The 18,163-nt window shown below is 40.8% G+C and overlaps 1 protein-coding gene across 14 annotated transcripts in view; it reads right to left on the bottom strand.

Annotated features, from left to right (window-relative positions):
- Positions 1 to 11,974: 11,974 nt before the first annotated feature.
- MYCBP2 (MYC binding protein 2) overlaps positions 11,975 to 18,163 on the bottom strand; it is a 256,390-nt gene continuing 250,201 nt past the window's right edge. For all 14 annotated transcript variants that reach the window (XM_016216450.2, XM_016216454.2, XM_016216451.2 and 11 more), the window contains 3 exons: positions 16,807 to 16,914; positions 16,047 to 16,212; positions 11,975 to 12,801 (listed from right to left, as the gene is read on the bottom strand). In XM_016216450.2, the coding sequence (XP_016071936.2) occupies positions 12,686 to 12,801; positions 16,047 to 16,212; positions 16,807 to 16,914 (390 nt within the window). In that variant the 3' untranslated portion in view covers positions 11,975 to 12,685. The remainder of the gene's footprint in view (positions 12,802 to 16,046; positions 16,213 to 16,806; positions 16,915 to 18,163) is intronic.

Here is an 18,163-nt window from a genome sequence, read left to right as displayed (position 1 = left end):
CCAAGCTGAGGGGGAAAAGAGTTAACATATTAAAAACAAGTGTGCAACACTGAGGAATAGCATCTCTTCGTCTAGATATTAAGACTATACGACCACCAAAGTATATTTTAAGCATTTACTAGTTTATAACTAGCCGAACAAAATCTGTATTTGTCATACATAATATGACTATAATATGTCAGAATTACAGTATATTTAGCAAAAAACTCTAAGGCCAAATGCCAATAAAAATGGTCTCTGCATCATCCTCATTTATGCATGAAAATAACAGAACACAGTGGGCACCTAATAAAATTTTTAAGTATCAATTTTTTCCAAGATGATCTCATTTATCAATGCAAAAATATACATCGCTTTCAAAAGTATTTTATTAAATCTATTTACACGTGAAACTCTACGTAATAAAGGTGAATTCAAAGCATCCATCAGTCTGCAAAGAATTTACATCAATGAACTATTTCCTACTTTTAGTCAAAGGGAAACACCTCTTATATTTTAAGAAAAGCCCAGAGGTGGAAGCTGGACAATGAATGTCAAAGGCACTTTGTAGAGCACCAAAACCAGGCCTCTTCAGGGCTCTGGCAGCTCAATTTCAAACTGCAACTTTTCCTGGCCCCAAATAATTAATGCAACTTAGGCCACCAGAGCATTTGGTGTGGGACTGATATTCCTACGAAGGGCCAAAAAGCAAACTAATGACGAAAGACTACAGCCTAGTTGAGCAGCACAGGGAGTTGCAGAACTAACAACATTTCCACACACCCTGAAAGGAGCAGTCAGGCTTATTTATCAGGGGAAGGGCAGAAGAGAACACTCGGCTGTGTCCCTCACTGCATTAGGCACTTTTAGCACATTGGGCTTGCAGTAATTTTAAAAGCTCATTTGTGTTTAGCTCTAAGAAGCTTGCTTTGGCATCACATTTCCTTTCCATTTATGTTCTGCTTTGACCAATATCAAAATTAACATGCACTCTTTGGCTAGAATACAAGAATAAACAAACCCGTGGAAAGAGATTTACTCTCAGAACGAGACCGCAAGGAAAGTGTAGTGGTGAAAATCTGCCTAGTGGTCATTTGTACATAACTGGGAGCCGACGGCATTTGCATTGGTATTTCAGGGATTAGGAAGAAAAAAAAAAGACTACTTTAAAAGACCGGGGCCATTCATCAGCAATAAAATAATAGCAATCTCACCTCTCGGCTCGGAGATGCAGGCCAATCACTTAACAGGCTGCTTCCCGATCCCTGCCCGCAGCCCCCCCCAGCGGCTGCTCAGGCCCAGCGCGGGCGCGAAGCCGCCCCTCACGAGTTGACCAAGTTTTCCTCCCGGCCACGCGGCCCCGGCGCCCCTCCCCGCGCCACCTCCACGGAGTCGCTTTTCCCGACGTTCCTCTTGAGCCCTCTACAGCACAGTATGTCTTGACATCTTAATGACAATTCTCAAGCTCCTAGCCCCGGCGTAGCCCACACCGGGAAGAGCCGGGCCCGCCTCGCGCCGTGCGGGGCTGTCACCAACCTCCGCCAAGAGTAATACAGCCGGGCGAGCGGCCCGGCACCCGCGCCACGCCCTGTTGACATGTTTTGAAGCGGGCGAGTGAGGAAACGCCCCCGAGCAGCTCCCAGGTCCGGGCGCCGCGCCCCCAGCCCCGCCCGGCGCTCCCGAGGGGCGGCCCGCGCGCGCCCGGGACCCCGCGCCGCCCGCCCGCCCACCCGAGTCCCCAGAGCCTTCCCCTCCCCGCCGCAGCAGCAGCGGGCTCCGGCTCTGCCTCTCCGCCGTTACCTGCTGCTGGGGGCGGCTTCCCCTACACACCTCCCCGGGCTCCGGGGACGGCGGCGGCTGGTTCCGCGGCTTTCACATGAGACCCCCCGGGCCCCGCGCTTCCGGCTGCCGCCGACGCAGCTCCCCGCGTTCCGCCCGCGTCCGACGCGCTGGTCCCCCGGCGGGCGCCAGTGCGGCTCCACCTTTGCGGCTCTGGCTGCCCAAGGAGAGGCCTTACTTCTCAGTCCCACGCCGTCCGCGTCCTTCTCCCGGGCACCCCTGTCACCGCGAGAGACTCCCCTCAGCGAGCTACGGCCGCCGCGTAGGTCCCCAGCGCCGCGGCCCAGACACCGTCTCCAAAATGGCGCCCCGGGCTCGCGGGCGCGCGCTTCCCGCGCGTCTCTGCCCCAGGCGGCGCGTGCCCGCCGCCGCGCGCTCCCGGGCGGGCGTGGGCTGCTCCCGGCCCCGCCGCCCTCCTGCCGCAGCCCCCGGTGGGCTGCCTCCCTCAGGCTTAGGGTTTCTCTTTCGTTTCCAAGCCCAAGCGGGAGGGCCGGAGCTAGCTAGAGCCTAAGAGACGCTCTGCGGTTGCAGCTGGAAAGTTAGGGAGGTGGGGCAGAAACCCGGCAGGAGACAAGGTGGGGCGCGGGATAAACAGGAGGTGGGGACGGCTGGCACGCCTCCGCCCGCGGGCCCTGGGGCGGCACCCTGCCCACCCGACCTGGAGGCCCTACGGGACTAAAAATATACACGCCTTGTGTACAGAAACTTTCTAATGTGACAGGAGGCACGAGCATACAGTGAAGCAAAGACAGCCTCTGCCGTGAGTGGTGCTGGGAAAGTTGGACAGGTGCATGCGGAAAAATGAAACTAGACCACCAGTTTACTCCATACGCAAGAATAAATCCAAAATGGATAAAAGACTTAAATGCAAGTTGTGAAACCATAAAAATCCTAGAAGAAAAGGTAAGCAGCAAAATCTCAGACATCTTGTGTAGCAATGTGTTTGCCCATACAGCTCCTAGGGCAAGAGAAACAAGGGAGAAAAGAAACAAACGGACTGCATCAAACTAAAAAGCTTCTGCACAGCAAAAGAAAGCATCAAAAACCGAAAAGGGAGCCCACTGTCTGGGAGAACATATTTGCCAATAATACGTCTGATAAGGGGTTAATATCCAAAATATATAAGGAAGTCATACAACTTAACAAGAGGAAGACAAACAATCCAATTAAAAAATGGGCAAAGCACCTAAATAGACACTTCTCCAAAGAGGACATACGGATGGCCAAGAGACATATGAAAAAATGCTCAACATCACTAATCATCAGAGAGATGCAAATTAAAAGCACAATGAGGTCTCACTTCACACCTGTCAGAATGGCACCATCAACAAATCAACAAATGACAAGTGCTGGCGAGGGTGTGGAGAAAGGGGAACCCTGTACGCTGCTGGTGGGATGCAGACTGGGGCAGCCACTATGGAAAGCAGTATGGAATCTCCTCAAAAAATTAAAAATTAAACTTCCATTTGACCCAGTGATCCCACTTCTAGGAATATATCTGAAGAATCCTGAAACACTAATCAGAAAGAACTTTGCTCCCCTACGTTTATAGCAGCACAATTTACAATAGCTAAGATCTGGAAAGAGGCCAAGTGCACGTCAATAGATGAGTGGATAAAAAAGCTGTGGCACATTTACACTGTGGAATACTATGCAGCTGTAAAGAAGAAGAATCTCGTACCCTTTGGGACAGTATGGAGGGACCTGGAGATTATTATGCTAAGTGAAATAAGCCAGGCAGAGAAAGACAAGTACCACATGATCTCATTCATATGTGGAATCTAAAGAACAAAATAAACCGATGAACAAAGTAGATCCAGAGACATAGAAACACAGAACAGACTGAGGCATCTCAGAGGGGAGGAGTGGGTAAGAAAAGATTAACCAAAGAACTTATATGCATAACCCATGGGCACAGACAATAGTGTGGTGAAGGCCTGGGGTGTGGAGGGGTGTGGAGTGCGGGGTAGAAGGGGTCAATGGGGGAAAAAGGGAACATCTGTAATACTTTCAACAATAAAGATAAAATTTTAAAATATATATATCAAATAAATAAAATAAAAACTCATGACTCCCCCAAAAGACTGCAAGGTAATATACCAGAATGGCGACAGTGTTAATGCTGGGATTACAGATGATTTTTAGATTTAAAATATTTGTATTTTCTAATTTTTCTGAAAATGAATATTACTTTTTTAAAACTGCCTCTACTTTATAGGGTGGATAGACTCCTGAAATTTCTAGATAGCTTTGTGCAACCCAATAAGGAAAGTGTAAAGGAGTATACATAGTTTAAAGGAAACCTCTGCTGAAGCCTTTTGTAAATGGAGGCATCTTTGTAACTGCTACTTACTTAACTTGGTTTCACAGTTTGGATTTTAGGAAACTGTATTTTCTTAAAGAGTTGTAATATCCTTAGGCGCAAAATCATAACTTGAATCATGCATCATCCTTCCCACCTCCCTAAAAAAAAAGTATTTTCCATTTAAAGATGTCTTCTCAACTATTGACCCATGTGTAAGAGACTAGACGGCAGTGATGCCTACGGGGCCCTCCACTCTTCCACTCCCACCCCCCCCCAAAAAAACTGAGAAGGAAGCGATGCATAAAATCACATTCAGATTCACTGTGGGACAATGCCAGTGTTTCCTGTTGGGACCTGACTATCTGACCAAGTCAAACTGAACAGAGTCTCTGCAACATAATAATGTGATTGTACCTGTTTTTGCAACATTTTTTTAGGTCTCTCAGTGACTGGATGATGAAGGACAACAGGAAGTTTAAAGATTGGCGATGATAATTATTAGAGGAAGAAAAACCAAATGCAGGCCCATTTACTTAAAGCTAGGTCGACATTATAAATGATCAGCAACACACATTAATCTAAATCAGCAAACATAAGGAATATATATTATATCACATTAAAACTTTCAACTCCAACTATGGTCCCTTTTTAATTCCTCATTATAGGCTATCCTCTCCCAAAGAAGACAAGGAACTTGGCACACTTTACCTACCAAATGCTCCCTCTCCTATTATTTAAAGATTTCATTTCGTCTTTTTGAAAAATAAAAAGAAACTTATACTTAATTTTTAAATCAGTCAATATTTATTTACACTTATCAGTTGTGGTCAGGGGATGAGTGGCTATGGAGTAGTTTGGTCCAGCAGACAAAAACATTTTATTAATGATTCTATTTAGTATTACCTATGCATGTGATAATAAAAAGCAAATCAACCTTTAGTCAGTTTTATTAATCCCTTCCTTGGGCGCTTGAATTTGTAACCTAGGAGCTATAGGCAGTCATTTTCTATGACATCATCTGGAAAGCAGAAAAAGGTGCTATGTGATAAAAAGAACAGCAAAAGAGATGCAGAAACGACCTAACGAGGGACAGAGCCAGAGGCCTCCGCCTGGGTTATACTCTATTCCCCAAAACTGGAGGTATCACAGAGATTACTTGTTTTTCTTTGCTGAAGTTATTTTGAATTTTGTTTTCTTTTGCTTGCAACCAAAACTCCTTACCAGTGCAGACTTGACCTGGAAAGACTCTCCCTTGGGTCTGAAATGATTTTTCCTTCTAACCGCAAGGCAGTCGTGCAATTTGGTCTCACTGTGTCAGGCATCTGGGAGTGCGGGTGGCTGTGGCATCGGCATAGCTGCCATTAGCCAGGGTAAATTCTGCCTAGTAGTATACGGGTGGTGGTCCCTGGGGCTGGGCCAGTCTTGGATGGAAAATGGGCACGACAACTGCCCCTTTTTGATGGATTTCCTGCCTCCCAAGTTGACAGAAGAACCACATTCCTTACTGTGGGAAAGGCGCATGAAGTAGATCTCTGAAGAGCAGTGGGTTTGAAGAGGAACCAAGCTTTTAAGTTTACCTTAGTCATTCCTTTGAATCATACCAGGGAAGGGCCTTGTATATTGAGAGTGTTCTTTCCCATCCTTTGGCCTCTTTTCCCCCTCCCCTCTTCCACTCCCTTTTCTGAAACTTTCTCCTTTCCTCAGTTCCCCCGTCTGGTGTTTCCCGACAGGAGGAGGAACTCTTGTCCCCTCACCTGCTTCCTGGGCCTTGCAGACTTGAGAGCCCCGTCTCCACTGCTCAGTCCAAGCCGCTCGGGATCGGGAGGGAGAAGGTGTGCATCTGGGTTGCGAGTTAGATTTTGATCCTGTTCTGCCTGTACTGAGCATGCAAGCTTGCACAGGTTCCAACTTAAATTCTTTGTGCTTCAGTTTCCTCACCTGTAAAATAACAACAAAAACTACCACACAGAGTTGTCATGAGAATTAAATGAGTTATCTAGGAAACACATAGGTCAGTCGCAGGCATATAGTAAATGCTAGCTAATTGCTGCTGTTAACTATTGGCTCTAACTGCATGAGTAAGGACACTCACTCCTTGGCATCTTGCCTCAGCAACCCCCATCTCCCCTCTTAGTCACTCCAGCATACACCTCCCTCTCTGGAGAGTTAGCCTAACTAAACCATTTCAGTTTAGGCCATCTCTTTGGATTTTAACACTAAGATTAGACTGTAGTAAATTCCTCAAAGGAAAGAAGTATGTTTTGAGACCCTGACAAGAACCTTTAATAACTCTTCCCAAGACCAGTCAGAGCTTTCCAACTGGTCTGCTCCAGCGGCAGTGTTTTTCAGGCTACCTCCTGACCTGCTTCCTGAATTATATTCCTAAACCACATTTCTCTTGCTCAGAAAAATCCAAAGATTGGTGATAAATTCTCAAGTGTTGAGAATGAGATTCCAGGCCAGTACTGTTCTTTGGAAATATATGCAAGCCACATATATAATTTAAAATGTTCTGGAAGCCACATTTTTTAAAAAAGTAAAAAGATGAAATTAATTTTAATAATTTTATTTAAATATACACCTAGTGTATCCAAAATATTATCATTCCAATATATAAGCAATTTTAAAAATTGAGATATTACTTTTTTTTTTTTTTTTTTAGCAAAACCTCTGTGAGTTCAGTTGCCTCATCCGCAAAAAGAAAATAATGGTCCATAGATTTGTAGAAGATGAAATGTGCTACAGTAACAAATTACCACAGACTCAGTGGCTTAAACAACACAAATATAGTCCTGGAGGGTGTGGCTCAGTTGGTTGAGCATGGTCCCATGCACTGAAAGAAAGGTCAGGGGTTTGATTCCCAATCAGGTCACATGCCCAAGTTTCCAGTTCCATCCCTGGTGCATGCATGTGGGAGGCATCTGATCGATGTTTCCCTCTCACATAGATTTTTCTTTCTCTCTCCCTCTCCCTTCCTCTCTCTCTCAAATCAATAACAAACATTAAAAAGCCCCACAAATCTATTATTGTACAGTTTTGGAGGTTTGAAGTCTGAAATTGTCTAAAATCAAGGCATTGTCTGACTTTGCCTCATCTTTCCCATATTAGGACCCTTGTGATTACATCGGGCTAATTCAGGAAGTTTCCCCATCTCTAGGTCTGTACCCTTAATCACACCTGCAAAGTCCCTTTTGGCACGTAAGGCAACAATTTCATATATCCTGGGGATTAGGATATGGGTGTATTTGGAGGCCTGATATTCTGGTTACCACACCCATGCATCAGCCCAGTGCTTGGCCACTATCAGCCTTCAACAATTGTTATCTCTTATTAGAAAACCTTGATTATAGTTCTTAATAACTTTGAATTATTTCAATATTTCTCTATTTGTGTTCTGTGAATGTCACATCCCTAGCACCTGGCACAGTGCTCCGCACACATTTACCACTAACTCAGAGAGTCATCACCTTCTCTGTGTAAGTCATGGTTACTAAGCAACTGGGGATGTAGCTCCCACTCTCATGAGCCTGTACTGTCGAGTTGGATATAGGATAGATGCTCAAATATTTGTTCAGTGAATTAACGAAGCAAAACAGCTTATTTACACTTCTGAGGAACACATCAATGCCTTCCTTCTCACCACACTTTCTCCCTGGAATGCTCTTTCCCATTTTTGTTTGTCAAAACTTCCTTCAAGACTAGGCTCAAATACCTGGATTGACTTTTTTTTTAGGAAATGGACGTTGCGTTGTTTTGTTAGCTAAGAAACTTATTGTGAGGTTGATGGTCTGTTCTCTAGCAGCAATGTAATGCTGTGGTTCTTTACTGGACACTCATCTCTAACCTTGGCTTTTCTTTCCTTTCCTAATTTCACTGTAACTCCCTCCAGTATTTATGTCTTATAGTCTACGTGTTTCTCCTAAGCTGCCTTATATCATTTGTGAAATTAAGGAACCAAAAGTCAGTCATGTAAAATTTATCACCCTGTTGTGTCGGTCGGGTCCTGTAGGAAGCAGATGCCAGGATAAAGTTAGAGGTGTAAGAAATCAGTTGAAGGAGAGGAGATGGGCGTGAGGGAGCAGCAGGAGGCAGGGGGAGCCCTCAGATGAAGTGTGGGTTTGGCACCTAGGACAGGACAGGGAGAAGATTGCCGAGGAAGGAGTGCTGCCTGGGGCAGAAACTGCCAACTCAAGCACCCCTGCCATGCTTTGTCGTTGACTGGGGCTGCCCAGGAAGAGAGTGGCTTGGATCAAATGCTGTGGTGGATCCCATAGGTGCTGCAGCTGGAATCTGCCAGCTACCTGCCCTCCTCCAGGTAGGGTGTCCCATGAAGGGAGATCTGAGCCATGGGGCTTCCAGATCTAGACGGCACGCTCCTTGAGGCAAATTCTGTGTGGCTCGCTCCTTCGCAACCTTGCCCACATTACAAGTGCCCAGTTACCATTTCATAAATTGCTTCTTTTCATAGAACCAGTTGGTAATGTAATAGTAAGAGCATGATGTGGTCGAGTTTGGATCTGAGGGCCAGAAGGATATGATTCACATCTTAAGGTTTTTTTTCAGCTAAATCAAGATGAGCTAGAATCTAATGCTAGTTATTTAATTTCTCTAAGGCTTTAAAATCATCTGCTGAAATGAGATTAATAATGTTTTATCCTACAGAGTTGCTGGGAGGATTGAGTGACAAGCCTATAATTCAGTATCTGCCATTTAGGGGGTGTTAAATAAATGTTCTTCTTTACTCTTCATTTTCAAATCATACTTGATCATGGGATATAGTGCTATTGTAAATACTTTCTTATTTGATCTAGATTAGATATTATTATTTCTAAGAAATTGTGACTTTAAAAGGGTACTGCCTGACTCAAAACAGAGGCAGAGTTGGGACTTAAATGCATCTTCTCGTTTCAATTTCAGCATTCTTTATGTACTGTTGGCAGTTTCCAGGGAAAGGAAGGGCAATGCTTCATTACACAGCTAACATGAGAAACACATGTAACCATGTACAGGTGGAATTCAGAGACAAAGAGGGCAGGGACAGATGTTGGGGCTAAAAAATCTGGAAAAAAGGCAAATCGGTAACCATTGCAAATGAAAAAATAAAGAGTACTGCTTAGCCCTAGCCGGTTTCCCTCATTGGTTAGAGGCGTCAGCCTTCAGACTGAAGGGTCCTGGGTTCAGTTCTGGTCAAGGGCACGTATCTTGCTTGCAGGCTCAATCCTCGTGTGGGAGGCAACAATCGATTCTCTCCCCCTTCCACTCTCTCTGAAAAGCAATGGAAAAAATATCCTCGGGTGGGGATTAAAAAAAGAAAGTACTGCTTATATTTTCTCAAATAAGCTTATTGATAGAATAAGTTTTTAGCCCTAAACAATCTAGCCAGAAAACTGCTTAAGAAAAATGGCTTTTCTTCGGCCTGAAAATATAAGAGGAAATGAAAATTTCCTTCCAGATCCCTCAACACTACAGTGATTCTGCTTTTGGTTTCCTGCCTACTGTATCACACACAGCATTTGAAAATGGTCTTTGTGTACAGTATGTTCGAACCAAATGCATGCCAAAGCCACTTCCCTTCTGTGCTTTGTCATAACTTATTCCTAAACTCCAAGTTTTCTGGATTTGAAATATGTGGGATATAATTAAAAATAGCTTCCTCATAAATGAAGATAAGTCATTGTGAATATATATTATAGGGCTCTGTTTTAACAAGAATTTTAACTTGCTAGTCAAGCCATCTCTATAGTTGTTTCCTTTCTTTTCCACTCCAATTTACACATTGGAGCTCATCAATTTGCTAGCAAAGTTATGGATATAAAATGGCATTCTTTACAGTTCTCAAGTGTCCATGACATCTCCTACCTTTGTGGCATTCTCAAGGTTAGTTTCATTCCTGTGGCCTGTGAGTTTAGGTCAACTATATTTACAGTGGGCTCATTGCATTCTCCCGTTTTCCTGGGACATACCTAGGAACAGCTTCCATTTCTTTATCGACTTTGTGTATTCTGGAAACATGTAAGTAACTGAGCCTGTGCCCTGTTTTCTCTCATAAGCTTGGGCCTGGAACATGACTACTGTGATAGGCGAGGGCTGGGAAAGAGGTTGAGGCAGGTCCTGAGAGGTAGAAGCTGGGCCTGAAAGGTTCTCAGGGGAGCAAGGCCATCCCTTCCTGATACCTGTCACCCAACATCCTCATGGTAGAATGACACTTTCTGAAGACAAAGGCTGTTTTTGCCTGAGATTTTGGAATCTCTTTTGAAGATAGGTAGAGTCCCAACAGGCCCTTTGTCAAAAACAAAAATGTGAGAGAATATGTGAGAGAATATAAACATGTGAGTACCTTCAGGACCCTTTCAGCCTAAGGTTATCAGGGTTTCTTCACAAAATATTAGCCCAGCCCTGCCAGATGTGGCTCAGCGGCTGGGCATCGACCTAGGATCCAGGAGATTGCGGTTTGATTCCTGGTCAGGGCACATGCCTGGGTTGCGGGCTAGATCCCCAGTCAGGGTCGTGCAGAAGGCAGCTGATCAATGACTCTCTCATCATTGTTTCTATCTCTCTCTCCCTCTCCCTTCCTCTCTGAAATCAATAAAGATGTATAAAAAAAAAAAAATAGCCCAAGGTATTCTAGAGGTTGGAATTGAATGTGTCTTGCCTGCAACTCTTTCAGCTTGGCTTGGGACCATCATAAGAGCCCTAAGTGACAACAAATTACTCTTGCTTTCACACATATTGGGCAATTAGAAAACGCTTGCGATGTTAAGGCACCATCACACACTACAAAGAAAAAAATTTTGCATAATCTTCTCTTGAGAGATTTTAAAAGTATTATTTTTTTTACAGTGATGGATTTTATTTAGACAAAGGGGTAACTTCTGGACTGTTTCAAAGTCTTTCCTTGCTCAGGAAGCCCATGTGCTTGAACAGCGAGGGGGCCCACAAGTTGTGTCATGAAGAGGTCAGCCTTCATGATCTTCAGATTATTTTTAACAATAAGGTCTCCAACACCAGGAAAGTGAGATTAATTATTGTTCTACCACCTTCTAGACTTTCCTACCTACATACTTTCTTCAAAAGCCTTTCTCTACATCTCTGGCCTTTGAAATGCTACTTATTCTTCAAGATGCAGCCCCAAGGACCTGTTAGCTACACCCTTCCCAACAACAACAAAAAAACCATTATGAATGATCTGTCCTAAATCCTGAAGCATTTGGCTTGGACATTTTAATGAAATTTACTTGAATATTCTCTAAATAATTTTCTGTGCTCAGATTTGCTATTTTCTTTACATTTTAAGGTCATTCAAAGCACAGATTATTTTAAATTTCTCACAAATGCTTAACAAATATTAAAATAATGGATATTAATAAATTAATTTACATATTTCCAACATAGGTAATTTAGGATAAAACTTGTCAAAAATTTAGTCAGTCACATTAAGTAAATATAATCTGATTTTATGATGAGTCATAAATAAACAATTTGGCAACTTCATGGGTTATTAAAAAATTACCAAAACACACTGTAGTCTATAGTAGATAAAGAGAAGACCAGTGCTTCTGTTGATTACTTTCTTAAAAGTTCTAAAAGGTACTGGTTAAAAAGGTAAAAGTCATTCAATTTCCTAACTGTTTCCCTCTGTGTTTGGCATATGTCTGTTTAACATATATATCTCCTAGCCAGTGTTTAAGATTCCAACATTGTACTTCATCACTCCTCTTATTTTACCTAACAGTTATACAAGTTATGATTGTGCTGCTGTGCTAGTAACTTTCTTTTCAAGGAAAACTAGATGGAGTTTTAGACCTTAAAGATATTTAAATTTTGTTTCTCAAGCAATACCTTACACAATCGTTATGCTTTCTCACTGTATAAAAATGTACAGTGGTTTATTGACATGTACATTCCAATATGTTTACAGCTGCAAGATAATGAGGCACACTCAGTATTGCACTTCATTAAAATTTCAGGCCCAAACTTAACCTAGAAGTTTAAATGAAACTGCATTTGTAATTTAGTAATTCTTATAGAGGACAAACATTGATATCTTTATATACAATGTGATACTTATTACATTTATATGCCGTCCTAACACAATTTTTTTTAAATAACAGTCTAGGAAATAAACCAGAATATTCTTCTTTTTATCCCCACCCATGATGCAATTGTACAGGATTACAAAAAGGCAGTATACAATAAACAATGATTATTTTTCTTTTTTGCTTGAAAGCCAGCATCTTTCTTAGTCCATGGGCATGGCGATTCTTTTTATATCAATTATCTATAAATGTCCAATGCTTCACAGGCCAATGAAGGTAATGGCCACATGCAAACACCTCACAAGTTTGATGTCTTGGCTCAAAAGAAAATAAACCAAACTAATAGGGAAATTTCCATAGCAAGAATTATGTACATTGTATTTGGCATCCTTCTTGCACTGTGAATGGTTCATTTTCATGGATGTAAAAATGGTCCCGTCCTTATCCTGAGCAGTTTAAACTTCACCACATCCGGCTGGGGGATGAAGGCAACTTTTCTCTCCATAGACAAAGGAATCTGAGTGTTTTAAAAAGTGTGAGCATTTCTGCACACTCCACAACCCAGAGCAAACTCTTCACCAGTGGGCGGATGAACAACATGGAGTGGACATTCAGTTCCTTCTAATTGTTTGCCTTTGGGACCTGTATAAATTTTGAAGGAGACGAAAGAATATAATTAAAATATATATACATATAAACATAATATAAATATAAATCACTAATAAGTTATTCAAAGAAATAATATGACAATGGTTATGCAAATATAAAATTAAAAAATTTTTTTTCTAACCACAAAAGTAAAAATGTTCCCCATAAAAAAAACCATACCAGACATGCATGTAGAAGAGGGACATGGTCCCTTATCCACAACATCCTGCCTAGAGATAAACACTATGAGCTACAGATCTTTTTCTATTAATAAATGAATTTGGCTTATCATTTTAAAGCACAAAAATGGTTGCAAAAATTCCTCAAATTAGTCTAGCAGAAAATTATTCTGGATGAGAAAATATATTTTGTATAAAATGTTTTTCTCCAGGTAAAAATAAATTTAAGTATAAATAAGCCATCTTATTCTTCTATCTTCTCTGAAACAAAGGCACATTGCATTGGTAAAATGGGAACACTGATTATTAGTGTTCTTTTGAAAAGTATATGGGAGGGACATTAGTAGGAAAATAAAAATCACCCTAAAAATAAAAGCAATAATGTAATAATCTGGAAGTAACACTTTGGGAAAGATAAATTTGTAGATAATAATCAAATAAATTAGGCTTAAAAATGAACAAAATCCCCCTATTTTTCTATTATTTAAAAGACTTGTTTTACTCATGTGTACCAGTATCCTGGCACCAAAGAAGGTCATTAATAAATATTTTAGAAAGGAATGGAAGACAGAGGGATTATCTACTTTAATTAATCCAAACTCTTGTTTTCATCCATATATTAATTAAAATTAATGGTTGACAGTGGTTAGAGAATCGATCCTTCTGTCTTTCTAAGTAAACTACGTGGCCATCCTCCCTGCTGATTTCACTGTGAGTTCTCCTTTAATTCTCTTCAGTGGTCTAAATGAATGGATGAGTTAGAGGAATGCGAGAGACAGTGTATCTAAAGTGTATGATCTAAGTGTATGATCTTAGGCCAGGTATTTAACCTCTCTAGGCCTTAATATGCCATTTGTGAATGTGGGGGATAATACTATCCACCTTGTAGGTTGTAAAAATTAGGTGAGTAAATATATGTGAAAATGCCCAGGATCAACGTCAGTTCCTTCCTTCTGCCATCTCCCTAACTCCTCTCCTGCCTCGCTCCTATGATTCACAATTGTTTATAGGACAAAGTCCTTTTGTAGGCTGACCTGGAGGATGGTGTGTGAGGCGAGGCCTTGCCTTTGCCTGGCCCATCCTCCTTCTCCTTGTGACTATCAGCCCTGTGTTCTCTGCAACACTTGTTTCATTACTAGCTAACTTCCTTTTTGTTTTTAGTTTTTTAGTTATTTATCTCCAAAACTCTTCCATGTTATAAGAGCAGGAAGCAATATTGCCTTCCTTGGTTCCCATTTATTTCCAGACCACTAACCTACAACTTTCATTCAGTAACCCTTTTCCTTCAAGCTCAAATGAGCTAGAACACTGCCTGCCCCCTTTTCACTCCCTTCACTCGCTGACCTTCAGACCACTCCCTTCCTCCAGCTGATGGCTCCCTTCTCTATTCTGGCCATGATCCTGAACACTCTAGCCTCACAATTATTTTGATCTTGCTTCTTTCAAAGTCCACTACTTCTATTTTTTTTTTTTTTAAGTTTTTCAGAGTTGGAACAATGTAACAATTTTTATTTGACATGAGCAAATAGCAAAAAGCGGTCTTACTAAAAAACCAAACAAAAAACCCACAAACAACCCTCTTTATCTTCCCATCTTTGTTTTTGAGATACTATATCTCTCATAGTTTAAAAATCACTAAGAAGTCACCTTCCCCATTTATCCCCCATCTTCCCTATTTTCTCCAGTAGTTAACCAATTTTATTAATTTCTTGCATCTTTCCAGTGCTTTTATGCAAATATAAACATAAATATATATATTCATTTCCTTCTTTCTTACAGAGGCAGCATACTGTATACACTCTTCTAAAATTTGATTTCCCATTTAATACTATTTCCTATAGCTCTTTCCATGTCAGTACGTAGAAACTCCATCCTCAGTCTTCTTTCTTTAATGATGCACATTACTTAGTGTTTAACCACCCCCCTACTGCGTACTTGTATCATTTATGAATCTTTATTACAAGCAATGCTTCAGTGAATAACCCTGCATATTTCTCTTTATTTTCTTCACATATGTAGGTATATCCCCCAGAAGTGGGATTGTTGAAAGGTAGATGTATTTGCAATTTTGAGAGTCACCTCAGGGTCTACCATTTGTACTCTGAGAAGCAATGGATGAGTGTGTGCTTCCCAGCTTTAACAATGTTGCCTATTGTGGTGTATGTACTTCTGTATGTATTTTCACTAATTTCAGATATATCTCATGTAAAATTCTCTTCTATGGTCACATTTACTTTTCCTTCCACTTCTCTGTGTTAAGGCTGTTATTCCATCTCACTGTGATCACCAGCCTCCTCCAAATTTTCAGTCTCTTTTTGGTTTCATATTGACTTTTCTCAGCCTGACCTCAACAGATAATCATTTTTCCTGTATTTTCAGTGGCTTAATTCCCTCCCTCCCTCTTTTAAATATGTTTTTACTGATTTTTTTTTAGTGAGAGGGAAAGGGAGAGGGACAGAGAGAGAGAAATACCGATGAGAGAGAAACATTGATCGGCTGCCTCCGGCATGCCCCTACTAGAGGATAGAGCCTGCAGCCCGGGCATGTGTCCTGATGGGGAATCCAACTGGTGACCTCTTGGTTCACGGGTTGATGCTCAGCCCGAGCCACTCCTGCTGGGTTCCCTTGGCCTTCTGATGCTCACTACACTGCCAGTTCCCAGTTATTCTAGATTAAATCATTTGTAAATTTTAGGGTGGCAGTTCCAGGCTTCTTTAAAAAAAAAAAAATCACAAAATCCCCTTAAATGGTTCTGTTATTATTATAATTTCAAACTTCACATGGCCCGTTAGTGCCAAACAGCAATTCATTTACCAATCTTTAGCTGACTTCCTTCTCATTCCCCCAAGCAATCTGCTCCATTATAGCTCCTAACCACTCACTCATGATGAAGATCTTACTTTTTACTTCACTCAGAAAGTCCGACGTTCATAAGAGCGAAGAACCCCTGGATTCTTTGGGATAGCATGAACTAGGGTTCTGCCACTTGAAACAGTGTTACCGTGTGGTCATTAAATAAAACTGGACACCATAAGTATATTTAAAACTATAAAAGCATACCTGCAGGACAGTGTGGTAGTTCTTCCTTAGGAATGCTAGTCATCCTTTGGAAATCATCATGACAAGCATTACAAAAATGAGTTGTTCCAAAACAGAAAAAGACGGCCACTGAACAGCAATAGCGACATTTATATTCCAAAAAGTCTGTGCCATGTTTTGGACACATCTATAGCAAAAGAAAACAGACACAAGATTATAGTGAATCTATTCCATTATACTTAAGATAGTCATATATACAGCTCAGTTATTCATATTTTGAGAGTATACAAACCTCTCAAAACTGAATGAAAAATTGATAATACACACATTAAAAAAATAATGAATAAATGTGTGGCTTTGCCTAAAAAGATCTGGACAAGCCTCAAGTTCTAATCCCAGCTGCCTCATAACTAATTTTATTTATAAGATAGCCACTTAATTTCCCTGTGAATGTTTCCTGGTCAGCCAAGTTGAAAAATTAGTATTTCATTTCTCTAGCAATCTCATAGATGTAGTGAAGATTCCATTGAAGAGGGGAAAGTCTAAAAGTGTGAAATATGGTGATTATTTTGTGGGAGACAAAATTATAAAATGCAAATCCCATCCCAAATAAATAATGTATATGAAAAAATTTGGAATATTATACACTGCTGTACAAACATCAGAAAATGCTGGGGGGGGAACCTGCTACATCATTTCCACCATAGTTACATTATTATTTTTAAAAAAATAGAAGTTTAACGTTTCTAAACTGTCCTTTCTAATAAAATGTTCTACCCACCTGAGCTCTGGAAACGTCAGAGCAGGCACCACAAATAAGCTCTCTGGGATCATAGTCATCCCCTTGTCCAGCCTCAGCATCGCAGCGAGCTTCACCACCAAAATATGCCTATGGGGAAAAACGCATTGAGATTACAGCAGGAAAACAACTCTGCTGTGGGAGATACAGTTTGGGCATAGTGGAAATAAGATCAAGAGGTCTTAGGAAACAGTATTGTCTATTAGACTCCCTGGCAATGTCAACTGGATGCCCACACTGCTGCCCAGAGGGCAGATCAGGATAAGAAATAAAGCTACTGTTCTTCAGTTCTGAAATGGATTCATGCTTATAGTGGGAAGTTCAAACACTGTACTGTCAAAGCAAAATAACAAAAAGAATGTACAATATTCCAAATAAATATCAAAATAGGATATTAAGTAATAAAGAGAAACTGCTTTTTCAGGGCAAAGTTTGAAGAGTTTTTCATCATTTTGAAATTGTAAATAACATCTTCCTTTTTACTGCTTTAAAAAATATGCTTAGAACTTCTCCAATTTTAATACTATAGAACAAAAAATATGCCTAAAGTAAGTATTAGTACAGAATTATAACCCTCAGGCTAGTGGGAAAGAAAAAGAAAATCAATTTTAATGATATAAAAAGTTTTAAAAAGCAAAGGTAAATTTGGTAATTCTGTTCAGAATACTACTCACACTTATAAACCTACACTCTTTGCAAGAGCTAAATAGTACCCAATATAGATACTTGAATAAATGAAATTATCATAACAAATAATTTATCTGAATTTGCTCTGGGTACAAAATAAATGAGGTCAATTATAATTAGGGCCATCTACATGCACATGTTCCATAGCCAAAAAAGCTATGTCCATAACTGAGGATAAACAAGATGAGTCAACATAAATCTATTATCTGTACTAGAAAAACAGGTCAAAAGACAGGTTCCATTGATACAGACATTATTAAATGGTCTTCCACCAGCTAAATTTGGCCTCAGAAATATTTCACTTGTCCTGGTCTATTCCAGCTGTTTTACTTTTCTTGATTCCCTGCTTGGCTTCCTGGACATTTGACTGTCATCCTCATGGTGGCACAATATTCATTTATGATGTTTAGTACATTAAACACACAGAAGTAATGTTTTATTATTTGTAACAATACAACTCACATATACACAGTACTGGTCTTTCCTGGGGTGTATGTATATTTGTCTGCCTTTCTGGTTACCATCTGTCTATTTATCCTTTCATTTATTATCTGTATTTTCTTTTTGCTACACTGGGAGACTATGCACCTTTCATTTATTGATTCCTTTGTTCATTTACTCATTTTCTAATTAACTTAGTGTCTAATAAGTG

This window comes from Miniopterus natalensis, chromosome 2, assembly GCF_054644295.1.
Source record: "Miniopterus natalensis isolate mMinNat1 chromosome 2, mMinNat1.hap1, whole genome shotgun sequence".
Taxonomy (NCBI): Eukaryota; Metazoa; Chordata; class Mammalia; order Chiroptera; family Miniopteridae; genus Miniopterus; species Miniopterus natalensis.
This window is presented reverse-complemented; position numbering and strand designations above follow the sequence as displayed.